This window comes from Notothenia rossii (assembly GCF_949606895.1).
Source record: "Notothenia rossii genome assembly, chromosome: 3".
NCBI classification, from domain to species: Eukaryota; Metazoa; Chordata; class Actinopteri; order Perciformes; family Nototheniidae; genus Notothenia; species Notothenia rossii.
The window spans coordinates 54348479-54368720 of record NC_136901.1 but is presented as its reverse complement, the minus strand read 5'-3'; the positions used below and the strand labels follow the sequence as shown (position 1 = coordinate 54368720).

Here is a 20242-nt window from a genome sequence, read left to right as displayed (position 1 = left end):
GGGAGAAATAGACTGTTATAAAGAGTATCTTTTCTTCAAGAATGTTCTTAGTATGATACAAAATACCTATTGTTTTTGACAGTTTAGTCTGTACATAATTTATATGGTGCTTCCAATTGAGTTTTTCGTCAACAAGCAGTCCTAAAAATATATATGCACCAACTTTTTCTATCTCTGTATTGCAAATCCGTATAATGCAGTCATTTCTACTCTCAGACTTTGTATTGAATAACATGTAATTTTTTTGGGCCACATTAAGGGATAATTTATTAAATGCAGTCCAGTTACATAGTATTTTTAATTCTGCATTCACAATTTTAACAAGATCGCCAAGATTATGATGGGAGCAGAGAATTCAAAGTTCAGGTTCAGCCAGATTTGGGGAGAATTAAAATGAGCCGTCTTTATTTGTAGACAGCCAAGCCCCCTCCTGTGTTCACAGTGGCGTTTTTATATGTACAAAAGTGGTGGGGCACAAAAAACGTAGATGTCTATATAAAAGCTTCTGCAGTGAGGTTCATGGCTGGTGAGGCACTGACTCTTCAGGTTTAAAAATATTATATTTTGTTGTAAATGAAAACATAATATTATTTTCAAAAGCTTTTTTTGTCTGATGCTTCGATTAATTTTAAACAGACAGTTCAACAAAAGGATACCCAAAAAATGTAATTTTATCATTTAAATATTGAATTGTTCTCTCTTAGTAAGATCCCATTTTCAATAAAATTGCGGTATTACCTTGACTTGAAGATGAAGTCCATTTGCCTATCCTTCTGGACAAAAATGTCTATTACTTTTTTGTAAAAGTCCTCCTTATCTTCTTGTAGTTTCAAAAGTCTATCATAAATCTAATCGATAGATTTATGATTAGAAAATTATAAAAGTAGGGTAGACATGTGGATATTATCCGGCTGAACAAAACGTGCATTTATCTAACAGGTACATTTCCCACAGATCTTATTTTGAGCTATTTTCTAAAATCCCATGGAGAAATATCATTGCTTTTTTGTGGAGGGAAGCCATGCGCAGCTTACTTCCTGGTTTTAGGACGCGTCTCTCTCTCCTCTTCACACACCACACTTTTCGCGGCACACATACTTACAGCCAATCAGCTCTGAATTATGTGAGATGACGTATGGTGGGGATGGCAGCTCTATGCCCCTATGGTCATTATTCTTTTGCCACACACATTAAATAGGACAATACTCTGAGCATGCGCAGTGTCGTTTTTATAGTCACCGTTCACTTAGACAGGGAGAGGGAGGGGCATGATCGGGTTTTGTCCCACATGGCTCTAAAGAGCTCAATAGGCACACACTGTACACACTAATTAGAAGAACACAGACTAAAACAGCAATGTACATACGAATCAGATGATTAACCATGATCTTAAAATATATTTTATATATTTTGTTATTTATGTTTTGAATTTTTTTGTAATCATTATTTGTAATACTTTCTGCTGACACTAGATGGGGCTGTGCTAATAACTGTGTGTTCGGTGAAGCATTATATGCTTACAAATCCAATGTAGGATATAAACACGACTAAACTGCAATGATAGCAAAGCTGTTGCTCGGGTTTTTGGGGTAATAAAGTAATGATCACTCATTGGCTGACAGCCAATGAGTGACGTCTGAGGAAGATGAAAAATGGAAATTAAACATTGTTGAGAAAATGCTGCATCTCTTGCATTTATTGACATAGAGGAGCCTTATTGTTTACCTTTTTAATATCATTTTTTGTAATTTTCAATTGCTTGGTTTTCGTGAAATTAGCCTGTTTTCCTATTAAAGTGTAAGAGATTGATGCATCTCCACAGATCATCTTAAAGGCTTCGGAATCCCCCCCATTGTAGTTAAAAAAAACTCTCAAAACTAGGGCCCCCAAACAGCATCTTGCATAGGGCCCCCAAAAAGCTAGAAACGGCCCTGCCAGTGTCACTAGCACTACGTTGTTGCTCAAACTCTGTAGTGATCCTGGACATTTCTGGCCCTGCTACCGTCCAGCGTCTAAGTGCTCCTGGATTGCCAGTCAGTCCAATAGCCCCACCAGAACCTTTCACCATTGCATTGTTCTGCTCATGGCACTGGTTGAGTGCAGCCACTGTCTTCCAGCCAGTCTCCCAGCAACTTCAACATGGCCATCTCAATGTGTAGACCACCAAACATGATCACAAAGTGATCCTCTCCATAAGTGGCTGGCCAGGTCCACTGGACTTCCTTAGCAAGAGCATACAGTGGTTGGTCAGCTGCAAGGACAGGAATCTGACCAGGGTTCACGTGCTGAACTGCTGCCTTGACGATGTCCATGGAGTGACGTATCATTGCCACTGAGTGTGCATTGTCAAGAAACAGAGGCAATAGTGCGGTTATTGCTGCAGGTGGGATGACAGCTTGGTGCACATCAGCGTGGTAGGCAGACCACGATATCCAGCCATCCATGGTAGACTTTTCAACAGCTGTCTTGACTTTGCTGAACCATGCATACATATCTTCTTTGGCAGCTGCAGCAGTCAGGAGGTTGGGAGGTCTCACAGGACCTTGTACAGCCGGCGTTCTGAAGACCTTTGTCTTTAGGGCTGCTGGTGGCACAATTGTGAAGGCTGATGGCAGAGGTGTCACTGACTTGGTGGAAGAGCCACCCTGACCAATCACTAGGACACCACGATCAGATATAACTCTACAGAGAATGCATCTATACCCAGTTAATTGAAGCATGGATATACACAATACATAACTGCGCCACATCTGCCACCAGCACACACACACACACACACACACACGATAAATAATTTGCAATTTTGCAAACTTCAACTGATTGGCAGCTTATTTTTGGTCAATTTCTACCTTTATCTTCACCTAAATGCATTTGCATGAATTCTGCCGATCTCAAAAGTATCACCAAATGATTGGGCATCCCTAATTTAGTATATGACACCTTAAATAATTTTCTACAATGTTTTGTTCCAAAATTAAGCGTGTTTGAACATTTGACCCGAGAGACTGGCGGCCATCTTGGATTTGACCTCTCACGTTCCTCACAGGTCAAATCTGACTTGCCTCCACATCTGAAAATAAACCTTATGGTATGCACTAACTATGCTAGAAACGTCATGCTTTTCTCATAAAATGCACAATTGTTGTGCTTATCCGCTGTACTATATAGTTAACCCCACCAGTTATGGTTTGAAATCAGACTTGTTTAGTAGACCATGCGTCTTGATACTTTCACTTGTAGTTTAGTGGATCACAGGTGTTAAGTCTGATGTTATGAAGGTTACCCCAACATAACTGAACCACCACTGCTCTATTTGACCCATTTTAAATATAAAGCTACAATTCTATCCTAGCAACACTAGGTAACCGGGACTTTAAAACCTAGATAGGCTTCCTGGATATCTCATAACTGACCAAGAGTATACACTGAAGTTAGCCCCCTAGCTATTTAAGCTAATTGCATAGGAATGAAGTTTAAGAAAGAGTTCTAGGTAACAGGCTACCAACTAGGGGTGTGATGGTATACAGAAGTCACTGTTTTGTTCGTACATGTGTTAAAAAATCAAAGTTCAATGCAAGTTCATTACAGCGAAAAACATTTTAAAAAACCAACATGAAAATCCATCTACGATGATATGATATACGATATAATGGAGCAAAACAGACACACTGCACTTGCCCCTCACACAAATCTTTCTCTTATATAGTTTCAGCAATGTGATGGAAATGTGCATATGCATGTGCTGCTATTAGAAAGTATTATTTAAAAAAAAAGAATGGAGCAATGTATCTAGCGGAAAGCATAGGATGACTCATGCAGGTATTCAGAATAGGAGTAATAGGGTTTGGAAAGGCAAATTCAATTGGCTAACTGGCTGAATTCATAGCAATTTTTCAGTCCCGATGTTCCACCTCCCAGTCTAGCATATTTGTAAGCAGCAGCTCCATTTATCATACATATTATATTTACCCTTAAAAAAAGTATAATTCAGTTAACACCACCCTCCCATTCTGTATACCCCAGACAAGATTGAAGACATGTGGGAGTTAAAAACTCCAGACTCATTTCTAAAGTGCGTCAGCAGGTAGTAAACAGACAGCAGACTGGTGGCACTTGGAACAAAGCCATACCTTTCTAATGAGATGTCATGTTTCTATTACTAATGCCCATTCTCTGATATGAATACTAAAACATTGCTGCAGTAACAGTCATAGGCGTTAAAAAGGACATGTTCTGCTGTGCTGTGTGTTATTCATTGTTAAAATGAAGGAGAGTCATGACAATCCTCAGGTATCAAATCATAACGGTGATAGCATTTATTTTAAAACCCTTTTACTTTGTAAGAGGTTTCCAAAAGCATATACATCGTACATTGTGCTGGCACTAAAGTAAGCTTGTTGTCCTTTCAAAATAAGCAACATTTGCCAATGAAAGGAAATTGAAAGCATGAAGCGATATCATGTTTGCATTCTTTATGTAAAAAGAAATGGAATGTAGTTAGCAGGACATGAATTGCTTGATGAAAAAGTACTCAAGAATTAGAGGTCACAGCCATTCCAGTGCTTTATGAAGCTGTTTTTTGGCATAGCGATGCCTTGAGATACATATTAAGATGTTAAGTGTAGTTTATCGTGTTAGCATGCAAACAATTCAGAGAACTTTCAGTGATCAGAGTTCATCCTGAGGGGAACATGATTGTCTGCACCAAATATAAATACAACAAATTGCTATCGAGAAGTAATAATAAAACCAACAAATGACTATAAAAAGTCGGACAGCTCTGAAGATCATTGATATCTGTAATTTTCTGCTTTACCTTTTTATACAAAACAACCCTTGTTGAGATGATAAACCTGGGGCAATAGAACAAAAAGGAACACGTGTTTTTAGCCTAGAAAAAAGGATTATGTGTTTTGAAATAAGAATCCAACACGCTGCCTGATCATAGGCTTTCAATTAGTTGTCTCTAGCATCATGCCACCCTGAATGATCAATGAATTTCAAGGAATCATCAAAGTCATAAGCATCTGTCCTCTGCAGTAAATGGATGTACTTCACAAATGTATTTCAATTTAAAGAAAACTGCATGATAAAACAAGACAAAAGTCTACAGGGATGTCAGCAGCACTGTGACGCTGTGCTTTCAGCTAACATCACGCTAAAATGTTAAAAACAACCATGCTTAATGTGACACCTCTGGGCTTTTGAGTTATTTCAATTATGACAAAAGTGCTGTCCTGTAAGTTAAAAGTGCTCGAAAATACAAGGGAGAATTGCTTATTTACAACATTTCTATTTTTAATAACTTCAATCCCATCCAACACATTAGGGATGAACAGAAACACCCACAAAATCAATGTTTAACCTCACTAATGCTCTCTGAATAAGAGCAAATTCCTGCATGCATGTGTTCAGCCTGCTGCGGTGGTCTGATTCATCTCAGTAATTAACTCGGCAGATACAACCCAACATACTCCATCTTGGTATGAGGTCCAACAATCTGTAAAGCGGAAGCCAATTCAAGCAAGGCCTATCAATATGATCCCCTGGCCTAAATCAAACATAATCCTTTCTCCTGTATTTTGGCACACCTCCCCACACACTGGGAGACATATATAGGACAAGGTTAATTGGGATCATGGTGCGTCACTGCCCAGCTGGGCCACTCTTGGCTCTCGAACCATGCATATGTCATCTACGGGATGATGCTGACGTGCTCAATGATCCCTTCACTAGTGTGAACACCTGGCTGCAGCTCGAGACCAAACACATTGAGAGGCTGCAAAAGAGGGCCAAACCTCCAATAGGTGTCTATTAGTCATTGAAGCCCAGTTCTAGGAGCAGCAGAGGTGGTCAAAATCAAGCAATGGTCCTCCATGGGCTACTGACAAGTGTGTTAAGCCCAGATTACTGCTCAATGACTTTGCTCAGGTCCTGAAAGCTTGGTGACATACTGTACTGATAGTTGGTTATCAACGGGACAGTTACTTCATTGGACATGGAGTTCTCATTCGTAACACTCCGTTCGATGTCTCACTATGGGATGCGCCTCATCGCGGAGCAAACAGAAGCATCAATCTCATTACGCCAATCCTGATTGGCTGGTGATCTTGACGTCAGCGTCAGGGAATCTAACCCCTATAAGTAGCTTGCGCTACGCCTCATGCATCATTCAAACACCTCTTCTCGCTTCAGAGCACATCTCTACTGGTAGCCGGGCGAGCTCACACAGTCCACAGACAGAACCAAGCTATCCAAGCTAACTTCGGTCGACGGGCGCTCGCGGGCTACTTCTATATATACTTCTGCAAGAAGACTGTTAATACTAACACACCAGTTAGTGTTGCAATCTACCTCACCGTTTCTTTCTTCGGAATTAAAGGTAAGGTTTTGATTTTTCAAGCTGGTAACACACCTGTTACTAACTTGCCTTTCCTCACTACCGACACCAAGGTAGCGGGTACGGGTTTTTCTTTTTCTCTCTCACACCAGAGGAGGGGAAGATAAAAAGGGTATTAACACACCAGTTAATATTCTTTGAGAATAAAATTCTACACCTTCGTTTTTTCTCCGGATTAACGACAGGTGGGGAAGGATTTTTTTCTCAGCAACGTACCTGTTACGAGCGGGTCCTCTCCACTCCGTCACCACGGCGACCGAGATGGACGCTTCTCTCCCTCACACCAGAGGAGTCAGGGACTCGGAGGCTCGGCTCTGCGGCTGCGGGTTGAAGATATCAGGCACAGACTCACACCAGGTCTGCTCGTCCTGCCTCGGGCTGGAACACGCCCAGGAGGCTATCGACAACCCCGGCTCGTGCGGACATTGTGCCCGCTTCACCATCAAGAGCCTCCGCCGACGGCTAGCACACCAAGCTAGCTTGTCGGGTCAGGACTCCCTCATGTCCTCTGATTTACCGGACGGAAATCAGGACACAGGGGCGTCCGCCACAGAGATGGAGCCCCGCACTGTGTCGGTCTGGGGCTCATCAGTAGTGGCAGCTGCAGAACCGGAGCCCCGCGCCGTGTCAGGCTGGGACTCGGAGGCAGCGAGGGACGTGCGAGCGGAGCCCCGCGCTGTGTCAAGCTGGGGCTCCCAACTGGACCTCACCATGGTCTCGCCCGCGAATGATGTCCTGGAGTTGGACTACATGGAGGATGAAGAGGATGAAACCTCTGGATTCCTCCTGTCCGACTCTGATGAGCAAGACGATGATGTCTTCGTGTCATCAGCTCAGGCTGCAAAGCCGGGAGCGATGGCTGCTCTCCCGGGCGATAGCACACCAGCTTCGCCCTGTCTGAGTATGGACCTGCAGGCCGTGTGTCAGCGTGCCGCAGCCAGACTAGACATTCCATGGCCCGAAATGGCCAAGGAGACCTCCAGGTCCCGTTACGAGGGGAAAAATTTGCCCCAATTAACGAGGACAAAGAGGCAACTCCTGCCGGATGAGGTGTCGGTCTCGTGGAGAGACCGGCCCTTCAGCAACAAGGCCCCAATCCAGGGTACCTCCTCCCTAGACTGCGACGGTATGGAGAGGCTCGGCCTGCTCCGAATACCGCCGATGGAACCGCTGGTGGCAGCTCACCTCCTCCCGAGGATGGCGACTACACCGAGCAGGAACCCCACGCTGCCGGCAAAGGCGGACCGGTTCCAGTCAACCATGACTGAACGGTCCTACAGAGTTGGCCCAGAAAATCTCCGGCTCCGGCTGCAGCCCAGGCGCAGCCAACCCGGAATTTCGGCCAGCAGGCGAGGAAGAAGAAGCGGGCGGCCTGACAGCCTCCTCTTCTTCCCTCGGTGACGGAGCTGGAAGGTCCCCCAGCTCCAGATGTGTTCCCGCTGCCTCGAGAGATGCCTCAAAGCCATCCTCAAGTGCACCAAAACACATGTCACAATATTGTTCTGTTTTCTCGGATAAAGCATTTTCCACTGACGCATCCAGGCCTCAAGCTGAGGGCGCAGCTCAGAAAAATGAAAGAGAAAACAATAAAGCCAATAAACAGCCCGCTATTTGTTCCCCTTTTGAGAGCAGCTACGGCCTCTCTCAAAAGGCGGACGATGAACGGGTCTGTGAAGGCACCGCCGCCACGCGCATGCGCAGTGACGACTGGGGCTGTGAGGCTACCACCGTCACGTGCAGGCGCAGTGCCGGCTGGGGTTGTGAAGGCACCTCCGTCACACGCATGCGCAGTGTCGGTGGGGACTGTCAAATCGGGGTACCACCGTGTTCAGACACTAGAGGGCCCCATAACACAACAAATAGAGACTCAGAGGGCAAAAGACGTGACATCTCCGCTGGCTCTAAGGAGCAAACAGTGGAAGATGCTCACAACGTCTGCTTGGGTGTTCAAGACAGTTTCACAGGGCTACAGACGCCAATTCGCTGTCACCCCCCCTCGCTTCTCGGGCGTTCTGTATTCACAGGCCCGAGGGGAGTCAGCCCACATTCTGGAAAGAGAAATTCTCTCACTTCTAGAAAAGAAGGCTATATCTATAATACCCGCCGAGCGGAGTCAGAGCGGCTTTTATTCCAAGTATTTCCTCGTTCCCAAACGGGGAGGGAACGGAATTCGGCCAATACTAGATTTGAGGGCTCTGAACAAATATCTAAGAAGATACAAATAAAGAATGCTCACTCACACATCTCTGCTGCGTCTCGTGCGACAAAACGACTGGTTTACATCAGTCGACCTGAAAGATGCGTATTTCCACATCCCAGTATATTACCCACACAGGAAATATCTGAGGTTCACATTTCAGGAGATCTGTTACGAATACAGAGTACTTCCCTTCGGTCTGTCTCTCAGTCCAAGAGTGTTTGTACGATGTACGGAAGCCGCGATAGCCCCGTTAAGACAACAGGGTATTCGCCTGGCAACCTACCTAGACGACTGGCTGCTTCTCGCACAGTCGGAACAGGAGGCTATTACGCAGACAAATGTCCTCGTAAAGCACCTGCTCAACCTGGGTTTCATAATAAACACAGAAAAGAGCATGTTGTGCCCGGCACAGACTGTACTCTTCCTGGGTTTACACCTGAACTCGGTGCCCAGCCCGCCTGTCAGCGGAAAGAGTGAAAGCTTTCAGAGCTTGCCTCGCTCATTTCCAGCTGCGCAAACATGTTCTTTTCAGATCATGCCTGCGGTTACTGGGTCTCATGGCGTCAGCCATCCTGGTTGTACGACTGGGACGGTTACACATGAGGGAGTTTCAGCGCTGGGTAGCCGCTCTAAAACTAAACCCCGCGCATCATGGCGCGCGGAGAGTGATGGTTACTGTGAAATGCGTAATGGCACTGCGCCACTGGCTGCACCCGACTTTTCTGGTACGGGGCGTGCCTATGGGTGCTGTCCTTTCACGGAAGGTGGTCACCACAGACGCATGTCTGACAGGCTGGGGAAGTATTTATGAAGGTCGTCCGGTGAGGGGTCTCTGGAGCAGAGACCTCCAGCGGTCACACATAAATTACCTGGAGCTTTTAGCGGTGTTCCTCACCCTAAAACGCTTTCTGCCTTTTCTCAGAGGACACCATGTCCTCGTGAAGACGGACAATACGACCACAATATCGTATATAAACCGACAAGGGGGTTTGCGCTCTCTCCAGTTACACATGCTGGCACGCAAACTGATCTTGTGGAGCTGCGGCCGTCTCCTCTCTCTGAGAGCGACGCACGTACCGGGTGTGATGAACCTCGGGGCAGACCTGCTGTCCAGAGGTGTACCACTATATGCAGACTGGACTCTACATCCAAATGTTGTGAGCCAGCTGTGGGTGCGTTACGGCCGAGCCGCGGTAGATCTGTTCGCATCAAAATAAAATGCTCACTGTCAGCTTTTCTTTTCAATGCGGGATCAAAACGCACCATAAGGCGTGGACGCGCTCGCGCACATTTGGCCTCCGGTCCTCCTTTACGCGTTCCCACCCCTGGCGCTGATACCCCCAACTCTGACCAGAGTGAGGGAACGGCGACACACAATGATCCTGATAGCTCCGCACTGGCCTGCAATGTACTGGCTGGCGGAGATATATCAGCTGCTCTGCGGTCAGCCGTGGCAGCTCCCCCTACGCAGGGACATACTGTCTCAGGCGGGGAGGACGATCTTTCACCCACATCCGGAGCGCATGGCCCTATGGGCCTGGCCCGTGAGTGGTATAATCTGAATGCAGTGGGTCTCCCGCAGAAGGTGATAAACACTATTCAGAGTGCAAGAGCTTCCTCCACTAGGTCTCTTTATGACTGTAAGTGGAGGGTGTTTGAGGACTGGTGCCTTCAAAAAGGGCACACCTCTTTTCAATGCCCTGTGGGAGTGATTTTATCATTTCTACAGGACCTAATTGATAAACACAGAGCTTTCTCCACGATCAAAGTCTACCTGGCTGCTATTGCTGCATGCCATGTGGGTTTTGAGGGGAAGACGGCCGGCCAACATCCTCTGTTCTGCCGTTTTATGAAGGGAGCTCGCAGGCTTCTTCCTGTTTCCAGGTCACTGGTGCCCTTATGGGACTTGACAGTGGTTTTAGATGGGCTCACCTGAGCCCCATTTGAACCCCTGGAAGAAGCTGACATGAAGCACCTGTCACTCAAGACAGTGCTGTTACTGGCCCTGGCATCCGCCAAGCGAGTCAGTGACATTCATGCGCTATCTGTACATCCTTCATGCACTCAGTTCGCCCGAGGGTTAACGAGAGTGTTGCTGAAGCCCAACCCTGCCTTTATACCTAAGGTGGTTGGTTCATGTACCCCCATTGACATTGAGGCATTTCCTCCGCCACTGTGTCCCTCCGGGGAACAGCAGCCGAATTTGCTATGTCCAGTCCATGCTTTACGCACTTATATGGACAGATCAAAAGAGTTTCGTCATAATGACCAACTCTTTGTGTCCTGGGCTAACCCTCAGAAGGGCAAGCCTGTTACTAAGCAACGGCTCTCTCACTGGATTGTGGAGGCAATTGCTTTGGCTTACACGAGTCAGGGTCTGCAGGCACCTTCGGGTTTGCGTGCTCATTCGACTCGTGGTCTGGCTACATCCTGGGCTTTGTTCAGGGGTGTTTCCATCCAAGACATTTGTGCAGCGGCGAGCTGGTCCTCGCCGCTCACTTTTGTCCGCTTTTACAGATTAGACGTCTCTGCTCCCAGTGTGGCCCATGCAGTGCTGGGCCCCCTGCTGAGTTAGAGCTCTAACTGTTAAATTCTGGTTTGGTTTGGTGATTTTCGAGATAAGCTCGTCTGGCAATACGGGAGCTACAATATCCCATAGTGAGACATCGAACGGAGTGTTACGAATGAGAACTATAGGTTACTTACGTAACCCCAGTTCTCAGAGTAACATGAAGTGAGATGTCTCACCAGACGGCCCTCCTTGCTATGGTGAAGCGAGAAGAGGTGCTTATTTTGAATGATGCATGTGGCGTAGCGCAAGCTACTTATAGGGGTTAGATTCCCTGACGCTGACGTCAAGATCACCAGCCAATCAGGATTGGCGTAATGAGATTGATGCTTCTGTTTGCTCCGCGATGAGGCGCATGCCATAGTGAGACATCTCACTTCATGTTACTCTGAGAACTGGGGTTACGTAAGTAACCTATAGATTTTTACCATCAAACCTACATGTCTTTTGTGGAAAAGTAACAATGTAATCAGTCAAATGTGAAATGAGACAGCTCAAAAGATATCTTTCTGTATGTTGGATACTCTAATTCACTATTCCCTCAGAGGTCAGGACTGGTAAGGTGCCGGTATATTCCATCAGAACTGCTTGTTGGATGTTTGAATGGCTTTCGGAGCATTAAGGATGAGATTGGTCCAACCAATTCAGAGAGAGTTTGAGTCAAATGTCAATTTTACCGCATGTGAGTCCTGTTTTTGTGCTTCACTGGCTAGCTATTGTCTGTAGCTCTCACTGCGCTCCTGGTGACGTTACCACTGTTAATGCCGTCTGAACTGGCGGCGTTGTCTTGGAAGAGTAATGATTCACCTGTAGGGTCTGTGAGCACTGTAGCCATTGTTTGCATTCATGTCTGTTAAATTAGGGTTGTATAAGGTACTTATCCATATCAAATGTATTAGATAGAGGTCAAAGAAACAGTACCTTCACAGCAGCAAATCAATATACTGTTGGGAACAGGGTCAGAAGCAAAGTGTATAAAACAAAAGCCCACCCAAAAACATAAATAACAGCTTTTTTTATATATATATATAACGTATGTTGAGATTATTTTCACTGCTGTAATTAGCCTTTAAACAGCTGTTTACATTGACACTATGCCAAGCACTATAGCCAGTAATCCACTGGTATCTCGCATTTATTTGTGTATGGGAGTGCTTTTTAAAGATCATACTGAAAAAAACAATTAAACATCATGCAGGCTACAATTAACATATAGGACCAATGGATGATTATACACATTGCTAACACAAGTGGTCTAAGGTAATCATAGCCTATGTTGATGTCTAACCATCATTATCAAATCAGATGTAATGAGAGCAAAAAACTAACAACAAAAGTATTGCTGTCACAAATGTTCTTGTGTTTGTTGTGTCTTCTGTAAACTGCTGATGTGCTGTCTAACACACTGACATTGGATAAATACCTCATACAACCCCACTTACAAATATCTGAAAATCCTGAAAATAATCTGTTGTTTTGTAAAATCTACCGTAGCATGGAAACCTATTTAGAATATATATCATTTACTGTGCTAATCCAACAGTTTTTTTAACCATGTACAATCAGTCAATAGCAGTGAAAGACTCAGCTGACCCTTAGAAATCACTACTATTCTGAGTTCTTGTTCGGTTTGTTATGCCTGGATGAACTCCAAACAGCCAAACATGTGTACCACCACAGTGGGCAGATGATGATGTATGATTCAGAATGCTAGTATGAGAATAAATGCCAAACCACTGGGGTAGTGAACTTCTGATACATAACAAATCAAAACAGCAACCAAACAAGCTGTGGAATCAATACAGAGCAGAGGCCATCTTACTGTTCAAATCTAATTAGATTGCTTACTTGCTGAGGCAATCCCAGTACATGCCTCTGTACTGACTTCATACTCAGCGGCATTATACAGACATAGGAGAAGTTAAGGTTTTAGGGCAAAGTTTGAAATCAGATTATTGTCTTTTATTATATAACATGTTACTTGTTAGACGCTTTTATCCAAAGCGACTTACATACTCAATACTGTGGGCAATCCCCACAGGAGCAATTTGGGGTGAAGTGTTTCAGGGACACAACAACATAATGACTGCAGTGGGGTTTGAACCTGTGACCCCCTGATCCCCTGATCCCAACACCAAGGCTCTATCCACTGCGCCAAAGCTGGGGAACAATAGTCTTGCAAGGGGGGGGGGGAAGAAGGAAGAAGAAGTGGGAAGAAGAAAAAGGAAGAAAAAGGAGAAAAGAGGAGAAAAAAACGATTCTCCTGTTCCCAATTTCCCTTCTGTAGCATTTAAAAGTGTTTATATACAGTAGTGTTTCAAAAAAAGTATGTATTTGTTTATTTCTTGAGGCGGAAAACACATCCACAAGATTGCAGGATTGAATCCCAACTCCGTCAGTATTGAAGTGTATAATATATAGAACATGAGAGGAATAAAAGTGCTTGTGTTGCATATCTTAACATTAATTCATTAGAAATATTGACTGATAAGACTTGTGTTATACAGTTAACTATTAATACATTTCTATTCAATATTAAATATTAAGTAAAACTTATTTACTTCTTTCAAGTTTATTAAATACTTTTTTTAAATCAGGGATAGTTTTTAAGTCACCGATATGGATTTTTATTGAAACTCATTGTTTGTGTGCTGTGGATAAATAATAAAAATATAACCATTACATTAATATCAACTACGGTATAGGTTTTATAATTATTTTGTTGTTGGCTTTCAAACAGGTGAACGAAAAAGTATAGAAATTGTAAACATAGCACTCCACTACAAGTATTGGAGAGACACTAGGCATACTTGAAAAAGCCAAACCTTTATTTTATGTTAGTTAAACATAATAACATTTAAAACAGTAGTAAAACGGTATAACAAAATAATGATAATAACACTCTTAAATAGAAGATAAAATTACTATATACAATTTATACATAAGATATATACACACATAACTATAAAACTGTAAACCAAACTACCGTAATTTTCGGACTATAAGCTGCGCCTTTTTTTCCCATTTTTCGACCCTGCGGTTTATATAACGGTGCGGCTAATCTATGGATTTTTACAGCTAACGGCCACTAGGGGACCTCCTAAATCTATGGATTTTACATGTTACAGTCCACCACCTTTAACTCTATGGGCTCTATGGCCGGTCCGCGCCCCCCACCTTTAAGCGACGGGCTCCAGCAGGAAAAGCTGGAGGCCGGAAAAGAGTGAGACAGGTAGCGCGTAAAAGTGGAACCGAGAGTGGTACGAGAGACAGAAAGAGAGCAAGACAGACAGACATTACGAGAGCGAGACAGTTTGTGCAAAGGTGTTAAACGTGCGCTGGGAGCACACCGTTTAAGTTTGAAAGTTGAAAAGTTTGTGTGTCTGAAACGCTATTTGATACAGTACAGTTTACACAGAACAGTACATGTTCTGTAGCTACTATTGCACTAAATGGTAACACTTGAATACGTTATGCAAATATGCAACTTGTTTGTTGAAATGTTAATAAATGGGAGCTTCCTCAAACAGCCATCTCTTTCCCGACAATCCCCTCTGTGCACGAACCCTTACATATGGTAATTAAACATTAAAACACCTGCGGCTTATAGTCCAGTGCGGCTTATATATGTACACATCATTCAATTTAGCTGCTGCGGCTTATATTCAGGTGCGCCTTATAGTCCGAAAATTAAGGTATATACATAATTAAGTGTCAATGCCTATGGGGGCGGAAACACTTGTCACTTTTTGTTCCTCATGTCGGTCAGCCACTGCTCCTTTGGCAAAGCCTCAACCAAGGGGCAGTAAACAACTCCCTTGTACTGGCTGTGTCCAGTTTCCGCTGTGCGAAACTTCCCACACTTTTTGCACGTGTTGTACACAACCTTGCGGGTCAGCTTTCGGGTGGTTGGAGCAGGAATAGGAGCAGAAGCAGGAGGAGGAAGAACAGAGGAGAGGCTGGCATTCGGAGCCTGTGGAGCAGCGACCTGGACCGGCACCTGTGAGGTCACTGGATTAAAAATCCAGGAGCAATGGCCTAAAGTTGGAGCTGGGAAGAGCTGTCGCTGCCGCACCATATCAGGGCCAGAGGGTGGAGCAGGGAATAGCTGCCGCACCATCTGAGGGCCAGAGGGTGGAGCAGGGAATAGCCGCAGCTGGGGACGCAGCTTTACAGTTGCCGGTGTTGCTGTTGTGGGTGAGGCCTTCCTCTTTAGCTTTACCTGGCCAACGGTGCTACTTGGGAGGATGTAATGGTGAGCAACACCTGGCTGGGGGGCTGCTGATTGGGGGCCAACATTGGCAGGGGGAAGAGGGTCAGATGCCACAGACAGGCGGCTAGGCAAGACCAGCCCCTGCAACACCACTGTATTGTCTTCCCTTTTCACCCTCTTATTGTGCCACTGCACCAGGGTGGTGTGGCTCACGTCCACCAGCTGCAGGGTGGTCTGCTGCATAACTGTCCCATTGGACAGAATGCGGCGCCTGATCTTCCTGTAGTCCTCCAGGATGAGATCCCATCTTGACACTGTGCCAGTCCCCCTCTTCCCGGGACTACGGTGGATAACACAGAGCCTGACAAAGATTGCCTCAATCAGGCGGCAGCAATCTGGCCACTGTGCAAGTGGGGCAGTGGTGGTGAGAGCATGCCTCTTCAAACTCTCCACCCCTTGAGTGAACTCCTGCTTCTTTTTCGGAGACTTGAACCGCCCTGTGTCCAGCCTGCTCTGATGTCTGGCAGCAAAAACCACCCTTTGCTTATCATAGTCCAGCAGGTTCTATCACAGAGCAACTAACCTGAGAGAGGGAGAACACAGCACATGAGACAAGAATATCTCAAATTGTGAACTTGTATATGCACAGAGGAAAAGCAGCTTTACTGTTCATGATCCTGACCTGCTGGTTTGTTGGGACCATAGTCAGCTGGTTCCTCAGCTCCACCAGACACTCTGCCAAGCTGTCCACTCGGTCCATGCCTGCCATGCCAGAGTCATCCACAGCCTGCAAAAATATAGAAAAGAGAAAAATAATGTGAGGACAGTGAAAAAGGACAACCACAGCTAAAACACATAATTGCATATTGATTTATAGACCCCAGACTCATCAGGAGGCGCTGAATCAAGAAGTGCTGAAGAGACACCTGGCTGAGGTATCGAGGCTGGAGCCTGGGAGGAGGCAGAAGGTCGAGAGGAGGCAGCGGACAGGGAGGGCAGAGAGGGAGCAACAGTTAGAGAGGAGGCATAAGGGTGCAGGGAGTCAGCAGCATGGGCGGATGCCGCAGCTTGTTCGGACGCAGCAGCCAGGGAGGAGGAAGCAACCAGGGAGGAGGAAGCTACCAGGGAGGAGGCCGCAGGCTGGGAGGGGGAGAGTGTTGCAGAGGGACAAGGCAAGGAGGAGATGGAGATCCCTGGGTCATCAAGGAGGAGGATTGGGACTGTGGGCTCCTCAAAGCCCTCATCTTCCTCTTCTTCCTCACCTTCATCCACATCCTCCAACATGTTCTCAGTCTCCTCGGAATCAGGGATGATTGGAAGAGGCCGTCCAGTCTGACTGAGCAAGTAGTCAACACCAAGTAGCTCTCCTGTTAAAAATCATCACATGGCAATGATAGTTGTTTAACTTAGTAAATTCACAGAAACCTTAAACCAAAAGTGTAATGAAGCCAGATATCAATTATACATACCTGTGTATTTGGCAGGCGGCCTGAAGGTCGGCACAAATGCTCGGTCAAACACCTTGAGGCTGTTGGTGTTGACGCAGTGGGCCACATCCCCAGCATATGTCAGCAGTGATGCCTGCTTGCTGGTCACCGCAGCAGCCACTCTATCCTGCTTCCACCTGTTCAGGCCTTCCAGGAGGTACAATTGGAAATTCAGTGCATGTGCACTAGTTCCTGGGAACAAATACAAATACTTTTTGCCATTGAAAAATGTTTTCCTTTTCAAACTGAATACTTATGTCATAAAGAAAAACATACACACAATTGAACCAACCTGGAATAAAACTGTTCAGGTGAAAATGGAATGACTCCAGCGATGTAGACCCTCTTGCACAGCGGTACTTTGTAAGCAGGATGCCACTCTTTGTGGTGGTTCCTGTCAAGGTGTACAGCTGCACACCTGGCACATCCTGGATGCACTTCACGTGGCGTCTCTGCACACGCCAAATGTGCTCCATGCGCACCTGTTCCAGCAGCGGCACCCCCATAAGGTCTCTCCCATTATTCCCCCCCAGTTTCTCCAGCAGCTGCTCAATGAGGGTGATAGTGGCCACTTCCCCGCGCGTCCTCCTGCGGCAGTAGAGGCTCAGCTCCTTTTTACTGATCTTTCCGTCCACCATCTGATCAGTAAGACCTGGCACACCCTCCTGCACGAGTAGCGCCCTCTTTGCCTGCCGCAACAGAGTGAGGTCCCTTGCGTCCCACTCAAATATGCATGCAGACAGGCAGCCCATCAAGGTGGGGTAAAGGGGATGAGCGTCAGTGGTGCAGCCAACAGCCAACCTCCTCATGAAATGCCAGATGTCCAGCCGAATGTGGAGATCTGGCCAATCACTGAACCTGCTGTGCAGCATGCTTGTCCCGTCACTCACACAGCAGCCACAGTCAACATACAGCAGCACTGGGGGTGGAACAGCTGCCTGGCGATACCGCTCCATCACACCAGAGACCATCGTGTCCAGTGCAGGCCCCTCCTGTACTGTGAGGACACTTTTCACAATCCGGCCGACCTCATTACCAATGTAGGTCACCCAGAGAGCTGTCCCCTTGGCGTGGCCAGCCAGCTTCTTTGTGATCTGGAATGTGACAACAGCGAAGTTAAAGCAGAAATTATCTATAGCAGTAAATGTATGTAGATCGATTACACTGAACACATGTACAATAGAAACAATATTTGTAATGTTATCACTGCGGAAAAAGATGATTGTGTATAGAAGAGTATAACATACATTGGAATTGAATACACAGTCACATTATATATTACCTTTTTGGTTGAGTCCATCTTTAAAATGGAACCAAATGTCGAGGTGATGCTTGCCTTGATGTGGTCCATACGGGAGAATATATCTCTGCCGTACACGGACAGCACCCAACGACTGCTTGGGATGTCGATGGGCTCTGGGGGCTCCTGGCAAACCACATGGAAGAGGCTGGGCCGAGCCACAAAGTCAGCACACTCCCCAAGATAGTGTGCCAACCGGTTCAGCCATTCCTCCCCATGGTTCTCCTTCAGCTGCTTCACAAGACGTGTTGGGCTGTTGCCGAGTATTCTCTCCCGAAGCAACCGAATGACACGGATGTCACAAGCATACCTGAAATGCACATTTCATTGTATTTGTTTATCCAAAACACAGAAAGTGTGTGATAAACCCATTGCATCAGATGTAACACAAGGTTAATTTATATCAGTTTTACCTTCTAGTTTAAATAGTTTACAGAGGGCTGGGACCAGGAGGGGACAAAATAAGACAGTGATAATATCATGTTGCCTGTATATCATACCACAGCTGTATTTAACTAATTAAGAAGACATTTGAAATGTATTAAATGTTATGATTTTCCATGTAATATACAATTGTTGACTATATATTTGTTTGCAGTGGTTTAAGTCTTCTCAATCACCATCTTTTAAAAACTACTTTACTCACTTGTGGTTCAGAATCAGCCGGAACATTTTCTCGTGCGGCAGGTCCAGCTGGTCCCGCACGGTCTGACTGGTCGACAGAAAGTTCACGACACACACGCTGAACCTGAGTGTCTCTGTCACCATCAGGTAATACCTGTCGATGTCCAAGACCTTCCGAGACCTCCTATGGACACCCCCGCCCGTCAGCTGCTTCCCACATGTTGGGCAGAACACCCTCACGTTCCACAGGTGGTAGGGCATCCACACAACCGATGGGTGAAGAAGCGGTCTGGCATCGGGGGCTGGTGGTATATGAGGGCTGGGACAGGAGGCTCGTACCACAGCTTCAAATGTGGCCGCAGTTTGCCAGAATTAAAAAGGGTGTTGGAAATCCACCTCTGGTCCTGCACAGGGATGGCCTTGCTCATTTCCCGAGGCAACCAGAATGAAGCTGCAGCAGCAGTGGCTGGCTCATCTCCTCCAGACTCATTCTGTTCGGGCGAGAACAACAAATTGTTGAATATATAAAGGCTACATTTAGATTTAAAAAAGAGCCATACAAACGAGTAGACACAGTACTCACAGAGCCTACTGCCAGGATGGTGTTTACAGCAGTGCTCACAGGGGATGGAGCAGGCATGGAGGTCCTCACAGAGGATGTAGCAGGGATGGAGGTCCTCACAGAGGATCTAGAGGGAGAACTCACAGAGGATGGAGCAGGGATGGAGGTCCTCACAGAGGATGTAGAGGGAGAACTCACAGGGGATGGAGCAGGCATGGAGGTCCTCACAGAGGATGTAGAGGGAGAACTCACAGGGGATGGAGCAGGCATGGAGGTCCTCACAGAGGATGTAGAGGGAGAACTCACAGGGGATGGAGCAGGGATGGAGGTCCTCACAGAGGATGTAGAGGGATAACTCACAGAGGATGGAGACGGAGGGGAAGAGCTGGGGGAATTCCTAGCCACTAAATGTGGCTTCAGTGAGGCAGATTGTGACCCACTAAATCGTGATTTAGTGTACTAAGAGAAAAAACAGAGGTTAATTTATTGTGCAAGACAAGCAAATAATTAAAACAAAACAGTAATTATTAAGGAAATATTTACCATTGATAAACTTGGAGGGGGCCGCAGGAGTGTCCGCTGGGCTGAGGCAGTTGCTCCAGGGGCTGAGACTGAGGCTACAGACTGCGGGGCATTGGCAGGCTAAAACAACAGCATTCAATCTATCAATCATGAAATGCAATACAACATGTTATGTAAAAGCAACAGCATTAAAGCACTGTAAAAGGCACGCAAGCAAGAACAACAATAATGTTATTTTATTTTCAAATACATAACCTTAACGACGTAATATCCACAGTTACAGGCCATGGACCCGCCAAAGAGGGTGGTCTGTCTATGGGCCAGCATGGGGCATTTTTCCATCTGAAATGATCACAATTCTTTTT

At 45.8% G+C, this 20242-nt stretch overlaps 1 protein-coding gene across 1 annotated transcript; it reads right to left on the bottom strand.

Annotated features, from left to right (window-relative positions):
• Positions 1 to 14023: 14023 nt before the first annotated feature.
• On the bottom strand, positions 14024 to 19433 carry LOC307032971 (uncharacterized protein; the record flags this gene model as incomplete). The annotated part of the gene is made up of 9 exons (XM_079671241.1): positions 14024 to 15965; positions 16065 to 16169; positions 16309 to 16749; positions 16852 to 17061; positions 17162 to 17963; positions 18152 to 18479; positions 18816 to 18947; positions 19034 to 19284; positions 19377 to 19433. The coding sequence occupies 8 exons, from the start codon at positions 19431 to 19433 to the stop codon at positions 16159 to 16161; spliced, it is 2232 nt and encodes a 743-aa protein (XP_079527367.1). The 3' UTR covers positions 14024 to 15965; positions 16065 to 16158.
• Between the last annotated feature and the right edge of the window lie 809 nt (positions 19434 to 20242).